The sequence below is a fragment of the Malus sylvestris genome, chromosome 9, assembly GCF_916048215.2.
Source record: "Malus sylvestris chromosome 9, drMalSylv7.2, whole genome shotgun sequence".
Taxonomy (NCBI): Eukaryota; Viridiplantae; Streptophyta; class Magnoliopsida; order Rosales; family Rosaceae; genus Malus; species Malus sylvestris.
The window spans coordinates 765,390-786,984 of record NC_062268.1 but is presented as its reverse complement, the minus strand read 5'-3'; the positions used below and the strand labels follow the sequence as shown (position 1 = coordinate 786,984).

The following is a 21,595-nucleotide window of genomic DNA, read 5'->3' as shown; positions in this document are numbered from 1 at the left end:
TATATTTAGTAGAATGTATAATATAGCGGATGATAGTTGAAATTATTTTTTAACTTATTAAAAAAAAGTAGTTCAATCGTAAACGTCACAGCATTTGGATTTGGATCCTCACCGGATCCCCTCCTTGGGGATCCTAGAGACCAATGCACGTGGATCGTTGATAAAAAATTGTGCGGTCACAATTTTTTCCTTTTTTATATTTTTCAGGCAAAACGAGGCCACTTTACTTTTAAAAATATAAAAAACATTTAATTGTGGCCACACGATTTTTGATCAACGGTCCACGTGCATTGATCCCTAGTATCCCTAGGAAGGGGATCCGACGAGGATCCAAATCCACAGCATTTGACTTACAAATATAATTAAAAAATTACCGTAACATTTCCTAATAATAATTATCACAAAATCATAGAATATTTTCTTGGTTTTTTTTAATCAAAATGATCTCTGAGATTGTCATAATTCATCACTTTGATCACTGAGATTTAAATCGGAAAAAATGGATTATGAGATTGTTTAGCGTCAATCATTTTGGTTTTTTTTTTTTTCAAAAACTCTCTGTTAAATTGAAGAAGCTACCAGTTCAAGTAAAGGGAATAATTGTACAAAAATATTCCTAATTTAACATAAAATTTTCACGTAAAAACTAAAATAATTGGTAATGGACAATCAAGAATAGTGAGGAGATATAAATAATTGGCAATTGGGCAATCAAGTAAGAACCACTTGGTGTTTTTTGCTTTAATTTTGTTGTTTGCCTTCGTGTAGGCTTTCTCTGTATCTTTTTGGCATCTTTGCCCTGGTATTGAAGTATCCAGCTCACCAAAAATAAAAAAAATAAAAAAATAAAAAAAGAGAAAAGAAAGAAAGCGTGAATCTTGCGCGCCTGGACTGATGGTGACGAAACGGCAGTCTCTGTCAAGCTGAAACTCTTAACATAATTTTTCACTTAAATTGCAGCGTCGAGTCGTTCTTTACCACATTCACTCCGAAACGCAAAACCAGAGAGCGAGAGAGGGAGTGTGGAAAACCATGTCGGAGAACGCGATGGCGATTGACTACGTGATGGAGAAAGCTTCTGGCCCCCACTTCTCGGGGCTCCGGTTCGACGGCATCCTTTCCTCTCCGCCACCTTCTTCGTCTCCCGGCCCTTCTACCAACCTCGCAGCCGACCCCCACGCCGCCAAACAGCCATTCGTCATCGGTAATCTCACTCCCTCGCTCTTCGTTTTCATTTCAATTCGCATTTCGTTGGCCCGTTGCACCCGATTCGGTCTCAGCTGCAACTGCATTTCAAGTTTAATTCAATTTCGTCAATTTCAATTTCAATCTCGTTGTTGTTACGATGATTGATTAGGTGTTTCGGGAGGTACGGCTTCCGGTAAGACGACAGTGTGCGACATGATCATCCAGCAGCTTCACGATCATCGTGTCGTACTTGTCAATCAGGTTAGGGCTTTGTGCAGCTCCTTCACGTTGCTTACCTTGCCTATTTATTTCTCTGCACGTACGATTTTCCGTTGTTAGTTGCTTAAGCTATATAATTAGTATAATTCTTTGATTAGTTTCATTTGGACATTCTCTAGGATTCATTTTATCGGGGTTTGACACCCGAGGAATCGGAACGAGTGCATGAGTATAATTTTGATCATCCTGGTAATCATTTTACCAATAAAGTTCGAATTTTGTTTCGTGTTGTTGATTTTAGCTAAGGAATTAGGCTGTGTGCTGTGCTATAATGTGCATATCTGACAGTTATGTAGTGACAAATCATGTTTTGTTGGGGTTCTTTTGTATGTCCTATAGGAACATTATTCATATAGTTTACTGATTACCAATTGGTTGTGTTTTTTAGACGCTTTTGACACCGAACAACTCTTGGATTGCATTCAAAAGCTAAAGAACGGGCAATCTGTCCAAGTTCCAATTTATGATTTTAAGACACATAGACGAAAATCTGATAGTTTCCGGCAGGTACTCAAATTATTTAGGTGTTTTCCTCCTTTTTCTTCCTTACGAGTAATTAGCTGGTTTTGCATGTAATAGCTTACTGATTACGCTGTACTATTTATTGTTATTATTAATATTCTTCTTCTTATATTACTTCTATTATTGTCTTTATGTTACCTTTACTGCTCATCTCAAGGTCAATTTTGACTTGTAATTGTCGTTTCTCTTCCCTTTTTAGCATCTGGTTTACTGTTTTGTCAGGTGAATGCTTCTGATGTAATAATCTTGGAAGGAATTCTGGTGTTCCATGACCAACATGTCCGCAATCTAATGAACATAAAGATTTTTGTCGATACAGGTCTGATCTCTTTTGTGCAATTCTTGTCGTATCATCATATTTACTGTCCAGTTAGGGTCCTTTGTGGTCATCACATCTTTTAGATTTCCATAGCTTTGTTTTGCATGACATGTTAGTTTGAGCGTTACTTGCGGACTTGATGTGGAAATTTGAGCGTTGTCTTGATATGGAATTTTCCTCTTCTTGGCCAGTCTCTGTATGTGTGTGAAGAGGAGGCCTTAACCTTTTCTTTTGGTTATGCTCTTTCTCTCTCTCTGAATATTTATCTTACTTTTTAACATATGTTAATAGATGCTGATGTGAGGCTTGCTCGTAGAATAAGACGAGACACGGTTGAGAGGGGCAGGGACATTAACTCTGTTCTTGAAATGGTAAGACCCAATTTGAACTTGGCTTATTGTTCTTTTCACAGGAGATGGGTTAGCCGTTATTTTGTTTAGTAGCGTTGGGTAAGACTAGAATGGCTTTTTGTAGTTTGTTTAGTAACTCTGCTGAGATTATATCATTTCCATTCCTGAAATCACACTGAGGCATTATGTATTGTGCAGTATGCCAAGTTCGTCAAACCTGCTTTTGATGATTTTGTTCACCCATCAAAGAAGTATGCTGATGTGATCATTCCCCAGGGAGGTGAGAATCATGTTGCCATTGATTTGATTGTGCAACATATTCGCACAAAGCTTGGTCAGCATGACCTCTGCAAAATATATCCTAATGTGTACATTATTCAGTCCACATTTCAGGTATGCCATCTGTGTTCGTGTGATTTGTTGTTATATAGACATACTGTTCACCATCTGTCTTTTGCCGGAATTAGGAATCTGGTATTTGGCGTATTTGGCTTTGATTGTTGATTCCACAACTCGAGTACAAAAGATTTATTGTATGCCAAATTCAGTTATGGGTCTTGACTCTTGTTTTTAGTTTAGTTGCGTATGGGTCTTGTTTTTATAATTGAGAAACTTTCTAAACCGCATTTTCTGAGCACGTTTTGTGTTCTTCTCAAGTATTTTAATTTTCAGCTCTGAAAAGCATTACGAATCAGATTTCTTGTTTGACTGACCCAAGTAATTTAAGCATATAACTTGCAATGTGATGGACTTATGGACTTGTAACCTTAAAGCTTTTCCCAACAGTCTGCAATCAGATGACTATTTGCTCATTTTCATCTCTTTACAGGCTTTAGTGCTTGTTTGGATGTGCTTTTAAAATGACTGAAAGTGCTTTTGGTGAAAATGTTTTTGGAACCGATCCTTAGTAAAAACGCAAGTAAATTTTGGAAAAGCACTTTAAGTGCTTTTGGAACCAAAAAACATTTTCTCTGAAAGTGCTTTTAGCCATTTTAAAAGCACATCCAAACGAGCTCTTAATCTAGTTGTTCTCATTTTTCAGATAAGAGGTATGCATACACTGATTCGGGACCGAGAAATATCGAAACATGATTTTATATTTTATTCAGATCGGCTTATACGTCTGGTAATTTATATTCCTTCCCTATTTAATTTTCATAAATCTACCGGAGTTCTGCTTCCATTTTCTGATACTCTGATGTGGCCTCCAGGTTGTGGAGCACGGCCTTGGCCATTTGCCATTCACAGAGAAGCAAATAATAACTCCAACAGGTGTGCTGATTACATGTCTACAATTTCTTCTTACCTCACTCATACTCATTTCATAACTTGATTGCGACCTGTTCTGTTCGGCTTGGGGATAGTTATGAATTTTCCTTTAGATGGAGGGGGTGGGGTGTATTTTGATATATGCTATTTTGAGTAAATGGATAAATCTCGCACAAACATCGATTCATATTTAATTTGCATCATCTGAACTATAGCCTGAAAATAAGGAATATTTTGCAAGTCTTTGAAAATTTTCTTTTCTTATATACCAGGATCAGTATATACTGGGGTGGATTTCTGCAAGAAACTGTGTGGGGTTTCAATCGTTCGAAGGTGAGCGTTAAGTCAGGTATTGAATTTTAGAAGTTTTATTTGTCCGGCAGTCCTTTGTCCATGCCAACAACCTTTCCTTGTTTATTATGTCAGTGGTGAGAGCATGGAAAATGCATTACCTGCATGCTGCAAAGGAATAAAGATTGGAAAGATTCTGATTCACCGCGTTGGAGACAATGGAAAGCAGGTACCGTGGTTTTAAAGGAGAAAATTGACCAATGGCTATCTCATCCCTCTCAAACCTTATAAAAGTTGTGTATAACCGAGCTATTCCAACTTAAACAGCTTATCTACGAGAAACTTCCAAAGGATATTTCAGAACGCCATGTCCTGCTTCTAGATCCAGTCCTTGCTACAGGTAATCCCTTTAATCTCTCATAAGCTTGTTAGTTGATGGTGTTGAAGGAAAATTTTCATCGCTAGTCTTTTCTTCTTCTCATTGTTATACACATCAGTGGTAGGAAGATATCATTTATTTATGTCTTATGCCATTCCCGTTGAAAGAGCATGTCGTGAGGCATAGTGTACAGTCTGAAAGTTCAGTTGGTGTGGCACGTTAGATTTTGCTACCTTAAAACTGCAGTCCAGTTTTTGTTTTATTTTTTATTTTTTGGGCATAGGAGTCTTTGTTATGTGGTATGGCGAAGAAGTGACGATCAACCTTAACGGCTTGTAGGTAACTCTGCTAACCAGGCGATTGAACTGCTCATACAGAAAGGAGTTCCTGAAGCGCATATTATTTTCCTAAACCTTATCTCTGTGAGTTTTTTCTTGATGCTGGTTGATTACGCGTATTTTGTATGCCAATAACAACACATTGACTTAAATGCCCTACTATTTTCATCTGCCTTAGGCCCCTGAAGGAATCCATTGTGTTTCCCAACGGTTCCCGTCTTTGAAGATTGTCACTTCAGAGATCGATGTTGCGCTGAATGAAGAGTTCCGTGTCATACCAGGAATGGGTGAATTTGGTGATCGGTACTTTGGCACCGATGATTGATCAGAGATAAGTGCATAATTGTAGATTGGGATCCTGTATAATGTAGGGCTACGGCCTTGGAAACCTTCTAGTGTGTATTGGCGTTTATGTCCAAACTCTATAAATGGTTCAGCTGCTTTTTCTTAAATTGTTTCAACTTTCAACCCATGAGCTAACTGATGGTGGAATTTATAAAAATTACTGTGTGATGTTAGTTTCTTGGTCCTCATGCAATTGTAAAATTTGGAAGTGTTTTAAGAAATATAGGAGCTTTTTTGTTGCATTTGATCGCGTCTACTAGTTTCTTTGAACGAAGGGACCTATAAATGAACAATGCTTGAGTGCCTACTCAAGGACGAGGAGGGATTTCTATTCAAAACTCTTCGTGTTTGAATTACAGAGCTTTTGGGTTTATAATCAGAACCGTTCATATTATAAATCACTTTGTAATGATCATCTCTGCAAAAAATGAATTAAAAATAAGGTCGTTTTGACGACTAAACAACATTAGTTTTAATTGACTTTTCGTAGAAGCAATCTTTATAGAGTAATGTGTAATATGAACGGTTCTAATTATAAACACAAGTTCTATAAATCGAGAACGAACAATTTGAGTAGGAACTTCTACTCATCCTTTGAGTAACCAAATATTATTCCTTATTAATTGGATAATTTGGATTTTGTCTGGCTTGAGTATTTTTTTTAAGGACCATGAATGCAATTGTAATAGTATCTCAAATTAATCACACGTTAATACGTTTTTTTTAACCTTTTCCGTATGAGTGCTTGATTGGCTTCGAGTACCATCACATTCTGACATTATTCTTATAGGGTTGCAGGTTGCCTTCATCAAAAGAATTTGTTTTGTTCCCGGTTATGTACAGTAATCTCTCCTTAGTATCCTATTGACTATAATTGCGAATTTCAACTTACAAAGTCATTGTCATTGATCCCACGAAACTTGGAATTCCACAGAATACAAGACTTCCAACGGATTGATACAGTGCCGTAATCATTGACTTGGAAGGGCTGTGTCAAGATTGACCCCATTTGACCCGTTCTCAATGGATTTCCAACGTATGCGATGATCTTCAAATAGTGGTTTTGCATTCTGTTTTGTGCCGATAACACAAAGTCATGTAGACAAAAATTTACACGTGCTTTTAGATATTTGTCACAGAATGAGATAATAATAGCATACTCATGCAATGTGAAGAAAGTTGGGTTTCAGATTCATTCTCAACACGCCCTCTCATGTGTAGCGAAGTTTTGAGCCTAACACGTGGACGTGGACAACACAACTTCGGTGATGTAAAGCACATGTGGCCATTTGGCTTTACACGTGGGACAACCTGCTCTGATATCATAAAGAAAATTAGAGTTCTACCATAAAACCAATTGGCAATATAGGAAGTAGTCTAATCCCGTATAAGCTCATGCAAGATCTCTCATCCCATCAATGTAGGACTCATTCTCCACATAATGGAAGTCACGCGACACTAAGAGTCAAGACCACTGACTTGGAAGTTTAGCGACTGTGAAAGGCCACCCATACACCATGCGCCTCCCCATTTTCCTTGAAGACTTAGAAAGATCTTCTTAGAAAAATGACAATGTTTATACTTTTTCGCACTTTAAATATTGCAGATATCTTGAGACCTGCAAATAGTATCTCATTGCTTGCTCACATAAGAAGTATGGTTCACAGAAGTGCTTCCGTCCAACATTCAGGATTTCTGTTCTTTGAAACCACTAAACTTGGTTTCTGCAGTGCTGATCTTAACGTGGGATGCAAGGAAACTGAGAGGAAAGCCCTTCTCGAGCTCAAAGCGGGTCTCACAGATCCTTCAGACGGGCTTTTGTCTTGGGTGGGAGAAGATTGCTGTCAATGGAGCGGCATAGGCTGCAACAACGTAACTGGACGTGTGACTAAGCTCAATCTCCGCAATGAATTTTCAGATGGTGAGGATGGAACAGTGCACGCATTTGGCGGTGAGATCAACCCTTCTTTGCTTGTTTTGAATGATTTGATTCACTTGGATTTGAGCATGAATAACTTCGAAAGTGTTCGAATTCCAAACTTCATCGGATCACTAGAGAAATTACAATATCTCAATCTCTCTAGTGCATCTTTCGGTGGAGTCATTCCCCACAATCTCGGAAACCTTTCGAGATTGCTTTCTCTAGACCTCAGCTATTATACTTCTGAACCGGTTGTGAATGAAATCCGTTGGCTTGCTCCTCTTTCTTCCTTAAAGTACCTAAACCTCGGAGTAGTAGACCTAAGCAAGGCTAACTCATATTGGCTTCCCACTGTCAATATGCTCCCTTCACTCGTTGAATTGCATTTGCCCTCTTGTGGACTTTCCGTCCTTCCTCTCACTCTTCCTTCCATGAATTTTGCATCCCTTTCGGTTCTTGATCTCTCATACGATGATTTCAACTCCACGTTACCTCCCTGGTTGTTTAGTTTGACTAAACTAGTCACCCTGGAAATGCACTCGACCAATCTCCACGGAGCACTTCCAGGAACATTTGGCAGTTTGACATCTCTTGGGATGCTTGATTTGTCGGAAAACTCAAACATTGAAGGACAGTTTCCAAGATGCTTGGGAACGCTATGCAGTTTGCAGACGGTAAATCTTCATATCAACAAATTTACTGGCGAGATTACTGATTTCGTTGATAGTTTGTCTGCATACACAAACAGCCGCTTAGAGAGGCTGGATTTGGGATATAACAGCCTGAGAGGAAAACCGCCTGATTCTTTGGGAAATCTTAAAAGCTTAAGAATCCTCAAATTGTGGCATAACTCATTTCAGGGTTCGGTCCCAAAATCTATCGGAGACTTGAACTCTTTGGAGGAGTTGTACATTTCACACAATCAAATGAGTGGGATCATCTCCGAAAGTCTTGGGCAGCTGTCGTCGCTGACTACACTAGATATCTCGGAAAACACATGGGAAGGTTCGATTACAGAAGCTCATTTCATGAAACTTGGAAGCCTAAGAGAGGTTGAAATATATAACACTTCCCCAAACATTTCCTTAGTTTTCGACATTAGTTCTGATTGGATAGCTCCCTTTAGACTGAGATACTTGAACATTAGGTCATGCCAACTAGGTCCTAAATTTCCTACATGGCTCAGAAATCAGACTGAGCTGGTCACTCTGGTACTCAACAATGCTAGGATTTCAGATACCATACCGGAGTGGTTTTGGCAGTTGGATTTCCAATTAGATCAACTAGATGTCGCTTATAATCAGCTAAGCGGCAGGGTGCCTAACTCATTACGATTTATTGAACCGGCAATGTTGATTTGAGTTCAAACCGCTTCGAGGGCCCCCTCCCACTCTGGTCATCAAACATTACCATGTTGTATCTTAGAGATAATCTGTTTTCTGGGCCAATTCCTCGTGACATTAGTGAAGTAATGCCTTCTCTGTTGGATCTAGACATTTCTCGGAACTCTTTGAATGGAAGCATTCCCCTGTCCTTGGGTAATCTAAGCCAATTAACAACCATGGTCATCTCAAAAAACCAGTTGTCTGGTGAGGTTCCTGACTTTTGGGACAATATGCCATCATTGTACATCGTAGATGTGTCGAATAACAGTCTTCCAGGTTCAATCCCAAGATCCTTAAATTCTCTTACTTCACTCAGATTCTTGATACTCTCTAGCAACAACCTTTCCGGCGAGCTTCCTTCCATGAAAAACTTCACTTACATGAGGAGTCTTGATCTTGGTGAGAACCATTTCTCTGGATCTATTCTGGCTTCCATAGGAGAAAGCATGCCCTCTTTGTTGATTTTCCGTTTGAGGCTCAACTCGTTTAGTGGAAGCATCCCTTCGCAGTTATGTGGCCCTTCAAGTCTCCACATATTGGACCTCTCACACAACTATATTTCCGGAAATGTTCCCTGCTGCATAGGTAACTTAACTGGCTTCGGACCCGAAGTCACAGATAAAGTTACAGAAGATTATCTTTACCAGGGAAGATTGAAGGTAGTGGCGAAAGGAAGAGTGCTCGAATATGATTCCATCCTCTACCTCTTCAATAGTGTCGATCTTTCGGACAATAACTTGTCAGGAGAGATGCCATTAGGCCTAACAAGCCTTACAAGGCTGGGGACTTTGAACCTGGCCATGAATCAGTTGACAGGAAATATCCCGGAAAAGATCGGAAACTTGGAGTGGATAGAAACTCTCGACCTATCGTGCAACAAACTTACGGGATTATCATGTGGTTCACCATCATGCGCAATGAGCTTTTGTCCAGAAGGAACAGGTGTAGAAATTTGTTTGGCATCCACGAATTTTGTACGTCTGAGCAAATCCAATGCATATTTGGCCTGGTTCAAATGCATTGATTGCCAAAGTACTGAACTTCCGAATCCACACCCAAGAGGTAACTGAGAGGACCCAAGTCCTTCATCGAAAACAAAGTTCGCAACTTCTTGATCAAACGAGAAATTTGTCTAGGGTTGTTTTTCTAGTCACACCACCATTTAACTCTTGGCAGCCAGAAAATTAGTGAAAGTTTTAATTCTAATTATGTTCGCTTCTGAAAAGACAATAATTGTAAATTTTGCTTTCGAGAAAATGTTCAGACATACCAAGACCGGAAAGTTTGGTGAATTTTCGGCGACGATAAGCCGAAAACAACCGGGGATAAATTTTCATCTTCACAGCACTTAGGGATATTTGGGAGCAGCCTCTCCATAAATGGGGGTAAGGCTAGCCGACATTCACCTCTCCCAGACCCTGCGTAAAGCGGGAGCCTTGTGCACTGGGTACGACAGCACTTAGGGGATATATCTCCGTAGACACAGGACTGGCTGTCATAAAACGAGGAAAATGTAGATGTTATTGGCCTTGGTTTTCAGCAGTGAGGTCTGCATCATTGACTTGCAATTCCTTTGTTTTTGTTTTCTTATCAGAGACTTGGGAACTTTTCGTAACAACAACATTATGGTTGACGACTCCATGTCCAAATCTTTCACCTCTTAATTTTTCCACGACGGCATATAATCTTTCACCTCTTAAGCGTTTTTGTCTTTGCAGCACTGACCATAACGTGGGATGCATGTATTTTGAGAGGAAAGCCCTTCTCGATCTCAAACAAGGCCTCGTGGATCCTTCCGACCGGGTTTCATCTCTGGCAGGAGAAGATTGATGCAAATGAAGTGACTTTCGTTACAAAAGTTGACTGAATAACAGATGATCATTTTTTAAAAGGAATTTCAAAAACTCATCTACTTGTTAAAAACGCCCTTAATATATTAGAATATGACCACTTTTGTCCAAGAATAGGCATTTATGCTAGAAAACGAACAAAATTAACCAAACCCAAATTGGTTGAGTCAATGTCACTACCATCTTCATTAACACGTTAAGGACTAATTTGGGACAAAAAGAGTTAGACGACCGAAATTGAACAACTGCTATAACTCTGGGGAAATTTTGTAATTAGCAGCTTTCTCGTTTTTAACCGTTGAGATATTTCCACCTAAGTCCATCAACATCTGTTTTGTCTATTATCCATTCCCGCCAGAGAGCAACGGCCGCCGGACAACATGCCTCTCTGCTTCCTCTCCGTCCGTCCTCCTCCGCCTCCACTCATCACCTGCCACGTGTCCCCAACCGCAGTGCGTCCCCCGCCGTCTGCTTCAGCACCACCACAAGTACCAGCAGCACTACCTTCTCTCTCACTGAGCCCTAGCTCAACCCCTCCTCCGCCGCCGCTAACCTGCGCCCTCCACTGCCCGCACTTCGAATCGTAACTCTCAGCTCAAATCCCTAGTAGTTTATTTTCTCATAATTATTGTTCGTCTTGATTTAAATTTTGTTTTCTGTTCGGTGTATAATTCAGGTGCTCCGGGTGTACGCACGAGTTCAATCTCCACCGTCCGGTCATCGTCGATGAGGCAACGGAGTTCTTCAAGACAGTTGGAGTCTCAGATTTCACTTTTGACAGTTGCAAATTGGTGCTTTACTTAACTTCTTTTTCCCCTTAATTTCGTAAAGTTTAGGCCTTTTCTTAAAATTTAAATAAAATGAAATATCTTTCTGGTATTGGTTAGGGTTTTGATCTTGATACTATCTGGGTTTGGTGTTAGTGGGGATGGCGGTGTCGCGCAAAGTTAGCTGTTCGTGGCTCACCGGAAAACCCCCTGATTGGGCTTTATCAGGAGGGAACTCATAATGTAGTAGATATTCCTCAATGCAAAGGTCCCAATCCTAATGACTTTATATTTGATATTTAATCCTTGGATTAGTGTTAAATTCTATATTTTTAGTTTAATTTATGTTTTCTTTTCTGTTTTTGCAGCTCATCATCCAAGTATAAATGCTGCTGTGGAGCTGCTTAAACAAGGTCCCTTTTCGGTTATTAAAACTCAATGTTACCTGCTTTCATTTCCAGTTTTTGAGTCTTGAATCATTTATTACTTCTTTGTATAACATTCAGGTATTACTGAACTACGCATTGAGCCATATGATGAAGATGAGGGGACAGGTGATTTACGATATGTGCAGGTGACTGATGTGATTCAAAATAATGAAAATGCGCATAGAAAACATGTTAGTAAGTTGTAGTGTTTTGGAATTCAATTAATAGTGGTGCTGTGTGCAGATGGCTGTGACAACACACAATACTTCCCTTCCCGCTTCCGAAAGATATAAGAATGGTTAGCAGCTGAGGTCATCAGAGTTATTCTAGAAAGAGCTTTTATGTGATACACTGATATTGATCTGAAATCTGAGTAACATATAAATTACATCTCTTTCTAGGTAAAGTGCAGGTAGCTTTAGTATGGAATTCAAGAAACGAAAATTCGCCGAGTTCGGAGAAACTGCAAGCCTTGGCCAATGTGAGCTAGCTACTTCATTTCATTGCTGTAAATATTTTCTTTTAAAGGATCTATGATCTGTATACTTGTTTCCAGTTTATGTGGAGAAATGGTGGGCCAAGGAGCAAGGTCAATCTGATTCACTCTGTATGGGCTAACTTTCAGACATCATCTAACAATGTGAGTCCAAAGGGTTAATTTTAGGAGATTTTACTAAGTTATTTTGAATTTACGTATGTTTACTCGGTGATGCAGATAATTTTTGGAAATAGATGGAGACATCTTTTAGGGGAAAGAGACTTTTGGGAACATGTTGGAGGAATTGATATTTCCTTGGCTCCGTCCAGTTTTGGCCAAGCAAACACAAGGGTATTTTAAACATATTAGTGATTAACTTATTACCCAACTATTCAAATTTGATTCAAATGCACAATTTCATTTCCAGCAACATCAACTTCCATTCAATTTATGAACGTAGAAATTAAAGCCTTGTCAACCACTTAAAATATTCTTAAAACAAGAAAAAAGAAAAAGAAAACCCTTCTTAGAATGCAGAGATATTACAGTAAGTGTATAGTTAAATCCCAAGGGCATAATAATTTGAAGGATGTAAACAGAATGAACCTTTGGGTTTTTTATCGGACCACCTATTGAACCTGTTTTCTGAAACTTGACTATGGAAATCCCTACATTTTTAGTCTTCCGTTTCTTGAAAAAGTTTCCACTCAATATCTCGTGGCCTAATGCTACTCCATCCCAGGCTTTTGATACCTTGCTTCGGAAGCTACAAAAATATGTCCCTCAGGGAGCATCTGTTGCTGATTTGTATGCAGGAGCTGGTGTAATTGGATTATCATTAGCTGTGACAAGAAAATGCAGGCAAGAATTGGGATAATTGTAAAAGCACTGGTATAAAAACTCAAAATTTCAATCTTTATGTTTAGATATGTTCTAAAATGGAGTCATAATTGTTGTCTAGGTCTGTTCGATGCATTGAGATTAACAAAGAATCAAAAGTATCCTTTGAGAAGACAGTTGACCGCCTGCCAAACTCGGTAGAGAGCAGCATCAGCTGGCATCTTGCAGACACTTCTAAAGTTAGTAACCTTTGGAAAGTTTATGATCATATATTTCTGAAGTGTTAACCCCAGAGTCTCATGCATGTGGAGATCTCAGTTTTTTTTTATCTATATTATAAGGTGTATAAAGCAATTTCTAAAACCGTTGTTATTCCATTGTGATTGTGGTGGAATAGTTGAGCACTAACTTTATAAATTTCTCACAAATAACCTAGGAACCTCTTTCTTGGATCATGGGATCAGATGTACTTGTTGTCGATCCTCCTAGAAAGGGACTGGATGCATCTCTTGTTGATGCATTGCGGGGTATAGCTTCAGCAAAGCGTAAAGCTAAGTCGTCCTCGGAGAGGTTAGGCCATTTCTGTACTCAAAATATTGAAGTCAAGGACCTCACTGGTGGTCCCTGTGGATAATTAATTCAGCTCGTTTATATGTCAACTCAGTTCAAGCTCAAGGGGTAAGGATGAGAAGAGACCATGGATGCTGCGTGCAAAAGAAGCTTCAGTTCAGATCGGAAGCGAAATTATTTCAGAAGATAGTAAATCATGGCCTCAAACCCTTATTTATATAAGTTGTGGATGGGAAAGCTTCAAAGAGGTATAAAGTGTTGCTATGATATTTCACGAAATTAGATTATTCTCTGCTCTGATTATTCCATCCCGTCTTCATCTACTTTATTGTTACCTTTTCTTCCTCTACCTAATTAGGGATTAATGTTTCAACAGGATTGCAAGGATTTGTTGTCTAGCAAGGCATGGCACTTGGAAAAAGCTCATGGCTATAATTTTTTCCCTGGAACCCAGAGGTATCTATCAGTTTCTTCTCTTTTGGCTCCTTTCTCCTTTCCAATATATGATGCATCTCGTTACATTTCAATTGGATCGAAATTCCGGATAACTGATTTTTGTGATATATTATCAAGATTGCCAACATTTCCTTCAAACACTATTTTCTTTCTGGTTCTTATCAAGGTAGACTTCTCAGAAAATCCAAGCTGTTTGAATGACTAAATTGAATGTAGCATATATTATACTTTTAATTTGATACATATTCTCATTTCCAGATTCTTTTTTACCCAATTGTGCATGATAAATGTTCTTTTGCCATGATTGCAGCATCGAGGTTTTAGCTGTGTTCAAGAGGGGCCAAGGAAGCCCAAAGAAAAAGAGAACAGGAATAAAGCAGAAGAAACGCTTGTAAACAATTCTGAAAGTAGGATTTTGCAGTGAGTTTCAGTGATGACCGTTTGAAGATTTTCTGGGTTATTAACTTATTACAGGAAGACGAGTGGGAGTATCTAGTAGAGAGAATTTAACAAAACCAAATCTTCTATCTTGCTTTCCCTTTTGTAGAAAGGGATTTTGTTCACCATCGGCTGGAACATGTGTAAAATGAATAGTTACAAATGAATGAAATTGCACTATGTTGTATATCTACCTGTCTCCTTGTGAATTGGATGAAAAGAATAAATAATTTAGAAAATTTCAAAAGATGAAGAATGCATTTTCTTCCATCAGGAAAGCTGCTAGTTTCGTTGGCTGAGGAGAAGATGTTTTCAGTTCCCCTTCTCTCTGCCTGCAGATTTTGTGAGATGTGGAAAGGCATTCAAAATGTTGTAGGCTATTAAATCCTGCCTGGTTAAGATCCCAACAAGTGGAGGCACCTACAACAGACACACATCGAGGTTAGTGGTATTGCCATCTTTACCAACTGTGCTCAGTGGACGGAATGAATATGCTCATGGGTAAGTAAGTTTTTACTCTCATTAACAAGTGCATTGTGTTTAGTAAAACGAGAATGATTGCTATACTCACCCCGGATGCTTCATACTTTGGCACAATGAGCAAATGGCGAAGTCCCACTTGCCTGAAAAGAACCATAGCTTTTGCCACAGACATGCCTTCCATAACTGTGTAAGGTGTTCTATTGGTGAGTGGATGCAGATCTACATACATCTCCATTTCATCCCTTGTCACAGCCACCTCCTCGATCTTTGCTTCCCTCTCGGCCAACTCAACTGAGGTAAATTTCTCTCTTACTTCCCACTCCTCTGTTCTTCTTTTCTCTCTTAGGAACCATTTCTTTTTCAGCACCTGAACAAGGTGAGCTCGAAGAATTAGTCCATGTACTTCTGTTGCCCCAACAGCCAATCCCATTGGTGGCACCACTTCTTCTACAACAGGGAAACCATTGTGTGTGGTGTTTCGCAGGACCTCCACAATACGATCCACCTTTTCAATTCCACGGAGGGTGACTACTGGCGGCTTGGCATCAGCGAGCTCACCTACTGTCAGATTTCTCATCCATGGTTCTGGATGTGCCTCCAAGAAAGGCAAACCTTTTAAGTGCAGTATAATCTCATAGATGCTCGGGTTGAAACTGTCTCCAACTGTTTTGGAAATCAGGAGGACAATCATTGTTATGGGCAGCAAGAGGAGGTTGTTGGTGAGCTCAAGAAATATGACACATAGTGAAATGGTCATCCTCATTGACCCTGCCATTAGGGAAGCTGCGCCAAGAACAGCGAAAAGCCCCTGGTCAATGCTCGTATATGATTGCATGGCAATTCCAAGCAGACGGCCATAAGCTGAGCCCATAAGGATGATGGGAAGGAAAAGTCCAGACGGCACAGCAATTCCAAGGGTAAACAATCCTAAGATGCAATATAGTACGAAGAAGATTAGGAGGGATAAAGGACGATACTCAGCGGAAGTGTTTGTCGAAAAGATGTTTCGAACTGCATCATCATTGGTGGCAAGGAGAAGAGTAGCTAGGTCATTGTAGTGGCCATCTGGGCAGTTAAACTTTTTGTAGTTTCCAGATCCTTCATTGGTGGGACAGACGGACTCCGAGAGAGAGGAGTTACAGGGTGTACATTCGACAAGGAAAGGGAGACCATATAGGCATGCAGAAGTAAAGAGTGATACAGTGAGACTGAGGAGCAGCTTGTGAACTTTTCCCTTCCTGCCAGAAGAGTAAACCAAGAAGTAATTAGTATCGAATTGACATCGTGGTGTGTCAGTTTTCATATTTGGTTTAGGGTTGCTTACTGATTTATGAGACTGTATAGTCTGAGGATCTTGTCGAGAAGATAGTTGTACATGCTTCCCCAAACTCCACCAATAATGCCAATTACAGCTACGGGGATGATATCCCACGCATGGTATGTTACAGTAACAGTGCTTACGTCGAACATGATAAGCCCTCCTTTCCCGAAAAGCCCACATTCCCCAGAATTGCATATTTGGATAAAAGCTCTAAGCACCACAACCACAATGGCTGTGCTGAAGAAAGTTCTCCAGAGAAGGGCACTCCTCCACCAAGTTGCCACCTCTTCAAGGGCAAACAGTACACCACCTACAGGAGCTCGGAAAGCTGCACATACCCCAGAGGCAGCACCACAGGTAATGATATCTCGCTGGTCACAGTCATTGTTGAAGTAGCGGAGCCAACCCCATTTAATACGGTAATTGTCAGGTCCCCCTTGACCTAATAAGGAAGCAATGCAGCTTCCAATGTGCACAAGAGGTCCTTCTTTTCCAAGATCTAGGCCTGCAGAGACGGCCCCAATGCTTCCGAATATCTACAAGATGAAAGTTTTTGTGCCACTTAGCTTAATAAATTATGAAATTATATGAAACCAATGTTCAATTGAAAAATGAAAATCGACCTTGACAATCATTATTGTGGCACCAAACATATTCGGTGTGTCAACTCCGTTGAGATATGCTTTGATTTCAGGTATACCGGGTCCAGCTGCAGTCGGAGCAAAACACACACAGAGAACAGAAGCACTAGCGGTCAGTAGAAGATTGACCCCGGCTATAAAGATGAACCCCATCAGGTACCTACACGGTTACACCACACAATTCCCATATTGTTTATGCGATCATAGGCATTTCTACAGACTATAATACGATATCTGGATTGCAACAAACCTTTCTTTCTCAATGAAACTAACCGCGGCAAGAAGCTTGTAGCCGGCAATATTCTCAGTAGCGAGGTTAATGAGGGTGGCAATTATACCAGTTAGGAGTCCAACAAGGAAGGCAAGGATCCATTTCAAAAATACATACTGCAAGACTTGGACTTTGGTTCTGCTTCTCCAGTCATGCATAAACAGATCGTTCTCATTGATCCTGCATCAAACCAACTTCAATTCAATGTGAAGAAGATCAACATAATAAGGATTCAGGTTCTTCTTTTCGATAATGGAAAACTAGAAACGGGTTGTTCAAGTCGTTACTCGTAGTCCAAGCTCTCGATATGGGAGACTTTGGCTCCAACCATAGCCAGTGGAGTGGAAGAAAGTGTCCGGTTTCTCTTGAGGAGGAGTGGTTGGTGGAGAGCAATGCTCTCCGGATCTCTTTCTTCTGCACCAGTTTCTTGCATGGTTTGCGGAACTGCAGCTTCGGCGTATTGGTTCGAGTGTTCCTCCATCGGGCTCATGGAAGCTGCAGAGCGAGAGAAACAGAGAGCTCTCAAACTCTGAGTCTGAAGTGATCCAGCTACACGTATTGACTAGGATATTAGATTGCCTAGAAGCTAAGAACTGCTGGTATCACGCAATCCATATTTTCTGTATAATTAAAGAAACACGTATAGATAGACACTTGTTTGATTTTGTACATACAGGATACATGGCAACAGTGGCACTGCTCTTATATATAATTATATATGCCCATGCATATCACATGTATAATTAATTATAAAAAAGTAGACGAAGTCTTTTCGACAAAAAGGGTGATCCTAAGTGAAAAAGGCTTTCCGCTTTGCGAAAGTTCAGAAAAACGACTATCGTACACAATTACGACTCGAACTCGTGATCTTTTTATCGCAAAGAAACAAAAGAAACAAAAATGTTCTGAACCTTGTTTTTGTTAAAAAGAATATGATAATTCATTTATTAACAAAAAAAGCGTAAAATCACTTTAAACTTTAAAAGCGTAAAATATAGTTAGCCCAAATACAGTTACTGGATTGATAATCTGCACAAGGGGCTTCCCTGCAAAAATGTGCACTGTCTGTGAGTTGTGTTTGGATATTCCATATTGACAAAGAAGAATTTACATAAAATGCCTTTAACGTGTGCTCCACTTTAATAATACGATTTTATATTTGAAATTTTTATTATAGCGTGCAATGATTGGATTAAAAGACTAATATAACGTCAAATTCATTTTATACAAGTCATGAATTTTTATCATAGCGTGCAATAATTGAATTAAGAAACTAATATAACGTCAAATTCATTTTATACAAGTTACTCTCGCTGACTTTGTTGATTTTAATCAAATAATAGATACACCTGACACATGATTTGTCCCACAGGCGAAGTGTGATATAATTGTTTTCATCCGTATCATTGATTTGTGATCTGAATCTTCTCTCAAAATTCTGCCGTATCTAGAAAGATAGATTGACCAAAAATGTGACCGCCAGTTAGCCACTGGAGCAGACACACGTGTCAACATCTGATCCTAGGATCATGCAGATCAACGGTGGGCATCAAAAGTGACCTTTGGGGTGATTGAAAAGGCAACTTATCAATTTCAATCATTAGAATCTGAAATTTGGATTTTGTATATTTGTTGTCGAAACTGGAAACCCATCCCCACTAAATGAAAGGATTGTACTATTCACACATCTTTTTAAACTCTTATATATTTTTGGTTATCGAATCGAATAAATTAAAAAAGATTTATAAATAAAAATTAACAAGGATGTTTAATTATCACTACCCTAAATTGTATTAGGACCTATAATTTTGAAATTTTTGTTTTCAAGTTTAAATTCGATCAAATTTGGACCGTCTCATATAAATTATTCATATTAGTACTCCAAAAACTTAATTGTACGTACAATTTATTTGCATTTAGAAAAAAAAATACTCTTATAAAAAGTGCATAATTAAACTTTTAGAGTGCCAATTATAACTCTCAAATTTTAAAACGATTAATCTTTAATTGGTCTAGACCCTAAACGGAGATTTTGACCTTAATTTAAATAAATAAATAAAACTCAAGCCTCTTATTTTCAAAGAAAAACTAATGAAAATAATTTGAAAATTTCGAGTTTTAATCAAAATGATAAAAAAGTGTTGAAGTGAATAGTAACAGGAGTGACTTTTTAGAGTAAAAATATCTTTTTCGTTAAAAGTGAACAGTACCGAAAGTATTTCGTTAAAACCTCATATTTTCAAAGGAAAACTAATGAAAAGGGCTTGAAAACTTTGAGTTTTAATGATAAGGACAAAATAAAAGGTAAAGTGAATAGTACCAGGATTGACTTTTTAGTGTAAAAATGTGGTTTTTCGTTAAAGTGAACAGTACCGGATGCTTTTCGTTAAAGTTCCCTATTTTCAAAGATATATCTATATCCATAAAGTATATTCTACGGTCTTGAAGATATAATATAGATGTGGTCAAATGACAACAACTTGTGGCTGTAGTTTAGTGGTAAGAATTCCACGTTGTGGCCGTGGAGACCTGGGCTCGAATCCCAGCAGCCACACTAACAAGTGGTTAATTTTTTTTCCTGTTCTTGTTTTTGTTTTGTAATCAGGCGAATGCTAGGGATGTTTAACGTATTCTTCTCTTTTACATATAAAACTTGTTTAACAACTTATCTAATTTTATTATTGACTCGACTTATGTCTCCACAAAAATGGAACAAAAATAGATAAATGAGGATATTGTACAAATTTGTAAAAATAATTAAAATCGTGACTTATAGCTTACCTCTTTTATGAAAAGATAAACTTTAAGGGTGCGTTTGTTGCGCCGGACTGTCTCGGACTGGACTAGCTGCAGGGACTAAGCTGGACTGGCTTAGACTAGACTAAGCTGGACTAACTTAGTGAAGCGTTTGGTGTAGTGTCGAACTAAGAAGCAGGATAATAAAAACAGTACTGTTCATCAGATTTGTGTTTGCTTAGAGTAGGACTACAAATTTTTGCCATTGTGTAATAGAGTAATGTTACAAATCTCATGATATGGGTTAATTGGAGCATATTTTTGCCATGTATATTATGAATCTTAAAAAAAGAGGACAATTGGTAGTCCAAAACGATGATTCTGCACTCTTTTTTTAGAAAAAATAAAAACACGAGACATAAAATACATGCCAACCAATAGTGCAAGACGATCTTTTCAGACCGCTAATAACAGTTTGCTCAGACAAACCTAGAACTGTCAAACACATGAACATTATTACTACAAAAACATCAAGCAAAATCACAACATACACAAAATCACAACATCAAGCAAAATCACAACATAAGCACGGGGTTCGTAACATGTATGAGGAGCCTGAAACTGCATTGAAAGACCTCAGATTGGGTTTTCTTTCTTAAGAAAAATAAGACAGCAAAGTAGCAAACGAGGGAGCCGAAGGTAACAAGGCTGAGAAGATGGGGCACCAAAAGATGAAGAACTTTGAGGAAATCTGTAATCCACTACTTTCTTACCCTAATTTTACTCTTTCGTCTGAGTAGCAGCAGGGGGTTTTATAGCAAACTTCAAATGTGTACCAAAGTTCTTTCTCATATGTACCATACCAGGCCTTCCTAGTTAACCCAAGCGGTGAAAGGCGGGCCAAAAAATTGGTTTAGGATTAAATTAGTTCAAGAGTTCGTTTTTGTGGTTTCTATATTCCTAGAAAGTTGGAAACAGAATAAGAGACTGCTGACTTGCATCATGTCCAAGTACATAGAGAACCCGGACATTGGCAGCCGATAAGTCAATAAAACTGTTTCTTGGCTATCAAACATTAGTACTGAACTAGTGCATTTAAACTAAAACGAGCCATCGACCAAAAAACAAAAAATTCTAAAACGAGCCAAACATGAACACAATCCACCACGTATACCACGCCAAGATAAATCATCTGATCCCCAATTCCATTTTCTTATAAAAGTACAACACAGTGTTCATAGAAATTAAGAAAGCAAAGTGATGGGCCTCCATCCATGTGACAAAGTGACAAAGCGCCAAAGCATGCTAAAAAATCAGAGAAGAAAAAAAGTACGAGAGTATCCTAAATCACCTTAGAACCACCCGAGTGTATGTGAAACTAAAGGATTCCCGATTACTACAAATGCAAAGCTTCAAGTATAGTCCTAATACCAATTATTCATCTGTATTGAAACTCTACATCAACATGAACGTTCAAATCCTGCACCTGAAACACGATGTAAAGCTTCAGTCTCGCATAACGTCTAATTCGAGGAATAAGATAATCAAATTGTACAACTTAAGTTGGTTCAAACTTACATACAATTCCAAATCAACAATTGACTGGTTAAGAAAAAAATCTAAAAGCTTCAGACCCTAGAAAACCAGAATCAAAAGATATACAAACTTAAAAAGCATGTATCAGCCACCAATCGAAGCCTAGAGCAATAGCAAGCTCTGCCAAGAACTCA

At 38.8% G+C, this 21,595-nt stretch overlaps 3 protein-coding genes, 1 long non-coding RNA gene, 1 other non-coding gene and 1 pseudogene across 8 annotated transcripts; 5 read left to right on the top strand and 1 right to left on the bottom strand.

The window, feature by feature from the left end:
* Window positions 1-881: 881 nt before the first annotated feature.
* On the top strand, window positions 882-6,005 carry LOC126582356 (uridine/cytidine kinase UKL1, chloroplastic-like). 4 transcript variants are annotated; one of them, XM_050246497.1, is made up of 15 exons: window positions 882-1,204; window positions 1,358-1,449; window positions 1,587-1,656; window positions 1,856-1,974; window positions 2,212-2,308; window positions 2,600-2,679; window positions 2,857-3,051; window positions 3,701-3,784; window positions 3,870-3,930; window positions 4,200-4,260; window positions 4,354-4,447; window positions 4,546-4,618; window positions 4,937-5,019; window positions 5,114-5,276; window positions 5,524-6,005. In XM_050246497.1, exons 1-14 carry the CDS (start codon window positions 1,033-1,035, stop codon window positions 5,258-5,260), a joined length of 1,428 nt encoding a protein of 475 aa, XP_050102454.1. In that variant the 5' UTR covers window positions 882-1,032; the 3' UTR covers window positions 5,261-5,276; window positions 5,524-6,005. The 4 variants fall into 4 exon arrangements, with proteins under 4 accessions (XP_050102454.1, XP_050102453.1, XP_050102455.1 ...); XM_050246496.1 differs by lacking the exon at window positions 5,524-6,005 and having other exon boundaries at window positions 5,114-5,522; XM_050246498.1 differs by lacking the exons at window positions 1,358-1,449; window positions 1,587-1,656; window positions 5,524-6,005 and having other exon boundaries at window positions 5,114-5,522.
* A 149-nt stretch (window positions 6,006-6,154) lies between these two features.
* Window positions 6,155-10,628, top strand: LOC126582353 (receptor-like protein EIX1; annotated as a pseudogene).
* Window positions 10,629-10,752: 124 nt separating this feature from the next.
* On the top strand, window positions 10,753-14,602 carry LOC126582355 (uncharacterized). The gene is made up of 15 exons (XM_050246495.1): window positions 10,753-11,019; window positions 11,113-11,227; window positions 11,360-11,471; window positions 11,572-11,616; window positions 11,710-11,777; window positions 11,875-11,929; window positions 12,033-12,112; window positions 12,188-12,271; window positions 12,347-12,460; window positions 12,852-12,970; window positions 13,071-13,188; window positions 13,386-13,519; window positions 13,614-13,767; window positions 13,896-13,975; window positions 14,286-14,602. The coding sequence occupies exons 1-15, from the start codon at window positions 10,817-10,819 to the stop codon at window positions 14,368-14,370; spliced, it is 1,566 nt and encodes a 521-aa protein (XP_050102452.1). The 5' UTR covers window positions 10,753-10,816; the 3' UTR covers window positions 14,371-14,602.
* Window positions 14,481-17,610, bottom strand: LOC126582354 (chloride channel protein CLC-b-like). Its single transcript, XM_050246494.1, has 6 exons — window positions 17,417-17,610; window positions 17,109-17,309; window positions 16,841-17,018; window positions 16,221-16,753; window positions 14,985-16,134; window positions 14,481-14,833 (listed from the first exon to the last, which is right to left on the bottom strand). Exons 1-6 carry the CDS (start codon window positions 17,608-17,610, stop codon window positions 14,726-14,728), a joined length of 2,364 nt encoding a protein of 787 aa, XP_050102451.1. The 3' UTR covers window positions 14,481-14,725.
* LOC126582357 (uncharacterized) lies at window positions 16,924-17,967 on the top strand. Its single transcript, XR_007609478.1, has 2 exons — window positions 16,924-17,014; window positions 17,151-17,967. It is a non-coding gene; the product is annotated as an uncharacterized LOC126582357 (long non-coding RNA).
* A 1,644-nt stretch (window positions 17,968-19,611) lies between these two features.
* On the top strand, window positions 19,612-19,683 carry TRNAH-GUG (transfer RNA histidin (anticodon GUG)). Its single transcript has one exon. It is a non-coding gene; the product is annotated as a tRNA-His (tRNA).
* The last annotated feature ends 1,912 nt before the right edge of the window (window positions 19,684-21,595 follow it).